Consider the following 8,766-nt stretch of genomic DNA (forward strand, 5'->3'; position numbering starts at 1 on the left):
AAACAGACAGAAATCAGTTTGGAGAAGATCAACAACAGTTCAGACTATGAAAATATAATGCAGAAAAGCAGAGTGGATGTGGAGGAAGACGAAACTTGAAATTCACTATAGCAGCTATAAAGACAGGCTTCATGCTTTTAATGTGAAACTAGCCACAGCTAGACAGAAATTCTTCTCAGACCTTATAAACAGTAACTTAACACTCATACTCTTTTTGCCACTGTTGAGAGACTAACAAACCCCCCAAGTCAGATTCCCAGTGAAATGCTGTCAGACAGCAAATGCAATGAGCTTGCTTCCTTCTTTTCTGAGAAGATCATCAGTATCGGGAAGGCGATTGGCACATCCTCAAGAAATGCAGAAGTCAGACAGATTAGGCCACAATATCAAAATGATACTTTGTCTACTTTTGAAGCAATTGATAGCAAAATTTTGGAAGAAATAGACCATCACCTAAAATCGTCAACCTGCTATCTTGACACTCTTCCCACATCTTTTTTCAAAAGTGTGCTAAATTGTTTAGAAGCAGATCTCTTAGAAGTGGTGAATGCCTCACTTCTTTCTGGGACATTTCCAAACTCCCTGAAAACTCCAGTTATTAAGAGCAATCTTGATAACACCATTTTGAGCAATTATAGACCAACATCTAATCTTCCTTTCATAGGCAAACTTATAGAAAAGGTTGTTTTTAGTTACCTGAACAAATACTTAAACTCAAATGGATACCTGGACAATTTTCAATCTGGTTTCCGACTGCATCACAGCACAGAGACAGCACTCATTAAGATAATAAATGATATTCGCTTAAATTCTGACTCTGGCAAAATATCAGTGCTGGTATTGCTAGATCTCAGTGCTGAGTTTGACACTGTCGATCATACCATACTACTAGAGAGACTGGAAAACTGGGTCGGGCTTTCTGGGATGGCACTCAAATGGTTTACGTCATACTTAGAAGGAAAAGACTATTATGTGAGTCTAGGAGAGCATAAGTCTAAGTGGACGTCCATGACATGCGGAGTCCCAGAAGGGTCAATTCTTGCACCGCTCTTGTTTAGCCTGTATATGCTCCCACTAAGTCAAATATGTAGAAAAAAAACAGGAAAAAGGTTCGGAAAGCTCAGTGAGAAAAACATCAAAGCCAATGCACTGTACCCTGCCCAGCTGAGGATTTCACTGGAATCAGGTCCCTGAGTTTTTGCAACACTGTTGGAAGCATAGCCTACACTGAATGATTTGGGGGTGGACATACAGTATTGTTCAAAATAATAGCAGTACAATGTGACTAACCAGAATAATCAAGGTTTTTAGTATATTTTGAATTGCTACGTGGCAAACAAGTTACCAGTAGGTTCAGTAGATTGTCAGAAAACAAACAAGACCCAGCATTCATGATATGCACGCTCTTAAGGCTGTGCAATTGGGCAATTAGTTGAAAGGGGTGTGTTCAAAAAAATAGCAGTGTCTACCTTTGACTGTACAAACTCAAAACTATTTTGTACAAACATTTTTTTTTCAATCCTGTGAATCACTAAACTAATATTTAGTTGTATGACCACAGTTTTTTAAAACTGCTTGACATCTGTGTGGCATGGAGTCAACCAACTTGTGGCACCTCTCAGCTGTTATTCCACTCCATGATTCTTTAACAACATTCCACAATTCATTCACATTTCTTGGTTTTGCTTCAGAAACAGCATTTTTGATATCACCCCACAAGTTCTTAATTGGATTAAGGTCTGGAGATTGGGCTGGCCACTCCATAACATTAATTTTGTTGGTTTGGAACCAAGACTTTGCCCGTTTACTAGTGTGTTTTGGGTCATTGTCTTGTTGAAACAACCATTTCAAGGGCATGTCCTCTTCAGCATAGGGCAACATGACCTCTTCAAGTATTTTAACATATGCAAACTGATCCATGATCCCTGGTATGCGATAAATAGGCCCAACACCATAGTAGGAGAAACATGTCCATATCATGATGCTTGCACCTCCATGCTTCACTGTCTTCACTGTGTACTGTGGCTTGAATTCAGAGTTTGGGGGTCGTCTCACAAACTGCCTGTGGCCCTTGGACCCAAAAAGAACAATTTTACTCTCATCAGTCCACAAAATGTTCCTCCATTTCTCTTTAGGCCAGTTGATGTGTTCTTCGGCAAATTGTAACCTCTTCTGCACATGCCTTTTTTTTAACAGAGGGACTTTGCAGGGGATTCTTGAAAATAGATTAGCTTCACACAGACGTCTTCTAACTGTCACAGTACTTACAGGTAACTCCAGACTGTCTTTGATCATCCTGGAGGTGATCATTGGCTGAGCCTTTGCCATTCTGGCTATTCTTCTATCCGTTTTGATGGTTGTCTTCCGTTTTCTTCCACGTCTCTCTGGTTTTGCTCTCCATTTTAAGGCATTGGAGATCATTTTAGCTGAACAGCCTATCATTTTTTGCACCTCTTTATAGGTTTTCCCCTCTCTAATCAACTTTTTAATCAAAGTACGCTGTTCTTCTGAACAATGTCTTGAACGACCCATTTTCCTCAGCTTTCAAATGCATGTTCAACAAGTGTTGGCTTCATCCTTAAATAGGGGCCACCTGATTCACACCTGTTTCTTCACAAAATTGATGACCTCAGTGATTGAATGCCACACTGCTATTTTTTTGAACACACCCCTTTCAACTAATTCAACTAATTGCCCAATTGCACAGCCTTAAGAGCGTGCATATCATGAATGCTGGGTCTCATTTGTTTTCTGAGAATCTACTGAACCTACTGGTAACTTGTTTGCCACGTGGCAATAAAAAAATATACGAAAAACCTTGATTATTCTGGTTAGTCACATTGTACTGCTATTATTTTGAACAATACTGTAGCTTTGGAGGACAGAGATGTACTTGAGATGGAGATGGCGCTTGAAGCCTGGACAACGTAGCCCAACGGGAGGAAAATGAACCGGCACCACCTGAAGACATCAGATATAAGGGAGTTTAATTGTGGAATGGAGGAAGATGAATAAAGCTGGACAGTATGTGAGTAAACTGAACATTTTTGACTGTCCTGAATAGCTCATTTATCAATATAGTATTTTATTTTTATATTCTGCGATAGAGGCTTAAAATTTCACACTGGGAAACACACTGGGTACATTGGGACTGGATCTGTCTGGGAGGGGTGGGGGGGTGGGCTGGTATTTGATCTTGGCCTTAGGATGGTCTGAATGCAACCACAGGTTTGCCTGAAAGATTGTCTCCACTGCACAATGTGCATTTTACCTGGAGAGCAAGCACTCTCTGCCCAAAGGACACCGGGATTGGGAAGCCCTTTACTTGTTCTTCAGTTGTTCTTATTTCAAGGGCTAACCACTGGTTTTCTGGAAGATTATAAAGACTTGTTCATCATAGTTATTTGTACTGTTATTATCTCTGTTTTATTTGTTTTGGCTATCGGCAGTATCATGTATGATGATTTTTTTCTGTTTCTAAATACATGGTATGAATAATATAAATGTGGTTAGTTAAAACATAAATGGTATTTATCATCTCATCAAAAGGAAAAACAATCTTGTCCCAACTAAAAAAACTAAATTGTTCAATTGCTTTACTTCAAAAAACCCATCTTGATGATAATGAGCACCAAAAGCTATGGAGGGAATGGGTAGGACAGGTTTTTAGTTCAGCATGTAGAGAGGGAAGAAAGCAAGGGGTTGCCATATTAGTGCATAAAGCTCTGGGCCTCACTGTTGAGAAAACATATGCGGACAAAGCAGGCCGATACATTTTGATTGTTGGAACAATAGGAGAGATAAAAAAAAAATCCATTTTAAATTTGTATGCCCCAAACAAAGACAACATTGCTTTTTTCAAAGATATTTCAAATGTCTTCACTTCACTAGCTGAGGAGTCGCACATATTGGGTGGGGATTTCAATTGCGTGTTGAACCAGCAATTAGATAAACACCCTTTTGAGTCTGGTCCAATGCCAAGAAAAAAGGGGGTGCTGCGGAGTATGATGGAGGAGATGGGTTTAGTAGATGTATGGCTTCAAAAACGTCCTTAAGAACGAGACTACACATTTTTCTCTAAAGTACATGGTAGCTACTCCAGAATAGATATGTTATGTATGTTAAAAGAAGATGTTTACAAAGCGACCAGCTGCCACATGAATCAATAACCATCTCTGAACATGCTCCGTTAGTCCTTTCATTGGTTCTAGATAAAAGTTGTAGTTTAAGACAGTGGCGGGTAAATGTTACCCTCCTTAATAATTTGAGTGTTGTACAAAAGATTAAGCTAGAATGTAAAGACTATTTAGATCACAATGATAATAGAGAGGTCTAGGCCTCTACGTTACGGGAGGCAGCAAAAGTGGTTATAAGTGAAAAATTGATTGCATTATCATCTAAAATTAAGAAAGAAAGGATTAAGGAACAACAAAAATTGGAAAATAATATTTTAGACTTAGAAAAGGAGCATAAGGAGACTGGTTAAGAAAATACCTTTCAAGCTTTAAAGAAGTGCAGACAAGAGCTTAATGACCTGTTAACATATAAAGCGGAGGGGGCCCTACGATTTGCCAATCAATGATATTATGAATCTGGAAATCGAGCGAGTCGTTTACTAGCTTTTCAATTACGCAAAGCACAGGCCAGTCGTACAGTAGCAAAAATTCTACATCCAAATAAAAAAAAATAAACTATCTCATCCTAAATATATTGACAATGCATTATCCACTTACTATGAAGCATTGTATGACTCAACGGAAGCCACTGACAAGGCAATTAAGATTGAAAGATTCTTGGAAAATATTAATCTATCTTCATTAAATGACACCCAATCTGAAGCATTAATAAAACCAATTTCAATAAAAGAAATCGAAGGTGCCATTAAGAATATATATAAAAAAAGGTCCCCAGGGGTAGACGGCTATCCAGGTGAGTTTTTTTTTAATGTTTCAAAGATTAAATTATCCCTCTATTACAAAGAACCTTTAAATATGCTCTCACTCAAAATGATCCACCTAAATCCTGGTCTCAAGCAACAATATCCGTAATTCATAAAGAAGGCAAAGACCCAACAAGCTGTTCCTCATATAGACCAATAAGTCTGTTAAAATATGAAAATTTTAACATCTATATTGGCCAAAAGATTACAGGAGTGTATAAAATATGTAATTGGTATTGACCTGGTTTCGTACTGTCACGGTTTACGCTGCCTGAAGGAATACGGAGTCGAGGATAAACAGAATAAGGCTTTTAATATATCCAACACAGGGGATATCCAACATGGAGCACAGAGGTAGACACACGTAAGTAGCAAGTGGCAAATGAAGACCCGACAAAACAGAACTGAAAGGACAAGGCTTAAGTACAAAGGATAATGGGGAAACACAGGTGGATGGAATAACTAAATTAACAGGGACATGGAACACATGAGGAATAGAATAGACACACCTGGGAACTAATCACACTAAGCACGGAAGACAGAAACTGGGTCACTGGGGCAAAAACACTAAATGAGTCCAGGTGTGTGACAGTAATCCCCCCTCCCAGTAGGTGCGTCCTCGCACCGTAGAAACAACCGAGGGAGGCGTGGGTGGGAACTTGGGAGGAGGTTCCGGTGGAGGACGGACTCCCAGGAGGGGGCCAGCAGACAGGGACCACAGAAGGAGGAGCCAGGGAGGAGACGACGGAGGGAGGAGCCAGGGAGGAGACAGGAGCAGGAGGAGCCAGATGGTCCACCAGAGACCAGCCAGGACTGAGATCCAAGGTGGAGTCGACGGCGGGAGGAGCCATGGTGAAGGAAGGGTCGACGACACCAGGGGGCCGACAGGCGGAGACTGCACCGGTGGGTGAGGAGCCCAAGATGGAGCAGCACAGCCGCAGAGCCAGGGTGACGTCGAGGATCCGGAGGGCCTAGGTGGAGCTGAAGGCTCAGGCGACCAAGGCAGAGGCGGGGTCCTGGCAGACCGCTGTGGAGCCGGAGTGACCGAGGATGGAGGTGGAACTGGAGGGAAGGAGGAGCCTGACAGAGCCGGAGGGATGGAGTGACGAGGTGGAACCAGAGGAGAGGAGTCCCGAGGTGGCGGATGGTCGACGACTGACCAAGGTGGAGCCGGAGGGACGAGGGAGCCCGGTGGAGCAGGTGGGATGACAGGCCACGGTGGAGACGAGGGAGCTAAGAGCCAAGGCGGAGCCGCTGGGTCGAAGGACCGAGGAGGAGTCCAGGGCTCGGAGGCTGGAGGCGGAGACAGGGCCTTAACACGCCAAGGCGGAGCTGGAGACTGGCAGTCCAGCGGCGAACCACCGCGCCCCGATGGCGCGGACTGAGGGTGAGCTGCGGGACTGGCTGGCACCAGCAGGGATGACGAGGAACTGGCTGGTCTAGGAGGAGGAGAGAGGAGAAGGATGGGAGGAAGGACAGGAGGATCAGGACTGGACGGAACCAGCGAAAGAGGAGTAGAGGGACCAGCAGGTTTGGGAGGAGGCGGGAGAGGGAGGCTGGGAGGGAATACAGGAAACACAGAAGATTCAGGGCTGGGCGGAACCAGCGGTGAAACAGAAAAATCATGGCTGGGCGGAACCAGCGGAGACACAGAAAATTCAGAGCTGGGCGGAACCAGCAGAGACACAGAAGATTCAGAGCTGGGTGGAACCAGCGGAGACACAGAAGATTCAGAGCTGGGCGGAACCAGCGGAGACACAGAAGATTCAGAGCTGGGCGGAACCAGCGGAGACACAGAAGATTCAGAGCTGGGCGGAACCAGCGGAGACACAGAAGATTCAGAGCTGGGCGGAACCAGCGGAGAAACAGAAAACTCAGGGCTGGGCGTAACCAGCGGAGAAACAGAAAACTCAGGGCTGGGCGTAACCAGCGGAGAAACAGAAAACTCAGGGCTGGGCGGAACCAGCGGAGACACAGGAAACTCAGGGCTGGGCAGAACCAGCGGAGAAACAGAAAATTCAGGGCTGGGCGGAACCAGCGGAGAAACAGAAAACTCAGGGCTGGGCGGAACCAGCGGAGAAACAGAAGATTCAGAGCTGGGCAGAACCAGCGGAGATACAGGAAACTCAGGGCTGGGCGGAACCAGCGGAGAAACAGAAAACTCAGGGCTGGGCGGAACCAGCGGAAATGGAGCAGAGGAAATGACTGGAGGAGGTAGGAGTGGGAGACTGAGAGGGTATACAGGGGAATCAGGGCTGGACGGAACCAGCGGGGAAAAAGGAATATTAGGGATTACCTCCGTAGACCAGTCCATCAGATCCAGAACTTGCTCCATATGACTTTCAGAGACTGCATATAGCTCACCCTCAGTCGCAGGAGTGTGGGCAGGGCTTTCCTCCACGCCCTCGATCTCCACGAGGACTCCCACGATGCACAGTGTTGCCGGCTCACACACCTGGTCAGTCGCGCTCTCGAGATCCGGCTCCCTGTCAGTGGATGGCTCGGACTCTGCGGCTGCGGTGGGCTCTGGCTCCGTGCGGCGTGATGGTGGCTGGCTGGTCTCTGGGTCGGGAGTGGGGCTGGCGAGGTCCTCTATGGGGCAGACGGTGAGAGGTGACCCATTTCTCGCCAGAGTCCACTCCACGAATGCGGCGAAATCCTCTCGAGGACCATCTTCGGACGACAACGCTCTGCATTTGGAGTTCAGGCTGGTGTTGTAGAAGGTGCAGAGCGCGTTGTCCGGGTAGCTGGTGGCATAAGCTAATAGAATAAACTGTCTGGTATGGTCCTCGAGAGAACGTCCTTCCTGCTTCAGCAGAAGGATGAGGAATTCGGGACGATAGAGGGGATCCATAGAACACTACGAAACAAAAAGACTTTGAAAACACAAAAACAAAACGGAGGGGAAAAACACACAGTTTTCTATTTTCTTCTTTTGGTCGGGTCTTCTGTCACGGTTTACGCTGCCTGAAGGAATACGGAGTCGAGGATAAACAGAATAAGGCTTTTAATATATCCAACACAGGGGATATCCAACATGGAGCACAGAGGTAGACACACGTAAGTAGCAAGTGGCAAATGAAGACCCGACAAAACAGAACTGAAAGGACAAGGCTTAAGTACAAAGGATAATGGGGAAACACAGGTGGATGGAATAACTAAATTAACAGGGACATGGAACACATGAGGAATAGAATAGACACACCTGGGAACTAATCACACTAAGCACGGAAGACAGAAACTGGGTCACTGGGGCAAAAACACTAAATGAGTCCAGGTGTGTGACACGTACAAGGTCGCTTGGGAATTAATACAATTAGGAGAACATTAAACATAATGATAGTAGCTATGTAGAAAACAATTGGACTGGTTGTTTTTAGAGTATACCTTAAAGAAATTGGGATTTCATTCTAAATTTATAATTTGGATTGGGGTGATGTATTTGAATCCTACCTCCAAAGTTACTGTAAATGGCTTTATCTCTGACAAATTTTTGCTCAAAAGAGGAACCAGACAGGGTTGTCCCCTCAGCCCCCTGTTGTTCGCAATTAGTATAGAACCATTGGCAGGGTTGATTAGGGAAGATCATAGAGTACAAAGAGTAACTGTCGGAGACACAGAGTTCAAAATGTCATTTTATGCCGCTGATGTTATTCTTCATTTTTCTAACCCATTGACTTATGTTCCTGCATTGTTAGAGTGCCTGGGAGAATTTGGACTATTTTCGGGCTATAAGGTCAATGAGACCAAGTAACAAGCTTTGTGGTTGGTAGGGAACAAACCAAATCAATTGGTCAAAATAGCTTCATTTAATTGACCCACTCAGG

The 8,766-nt window shown here is 44.5% G+C and overlaps 1 protein-coding gene across 1 annotated transcript; it reads right to left on the reverse strand.

Annotated features, from left to right (window-relative positions):
* Positions 1-5,235: 5,235 nt before the first annotated feature.
* On the reverse strand, positions 5,236-8,163 carry LOC128019410 (uncharacterized). Its single transcript, XM_052605375.1, has 2 exons — positions 7,236-8,163; positions 5,236-6,378 (listed from the first exon to the last, which is right to left on the reverse strand). The coding sequence occupies exons 1-2, from the start codon at positions 7,791-7,793 to the stop codon at positions 6,253-6,255; spliced, it is 684 nt and encodes a 227-aa protein (XP_052461335.1). The 5' UTR covers positions 7,794-8,163; the 3' UTR covers positions 5,236-6,252.
* Positions 8,164-8,766: the final 603 nt, after the last annotated feature.

This window comes from Carassius gibelio, chromosome A9, assembly GCF_023724105.1.
Source record: "Carassius gibelio isolate Cgi1373 ecotype wild population from Czech Republic chromosome A9, carGib1.2-hapl.c, whole genome shotgun sequence".
NCBI classification, from domain to species: Eukaryota; Metazoa; Chordata; class Actinopteri; order Cypriniformes; family Cyprinidae; genus Carassius; species Carassius gibelio.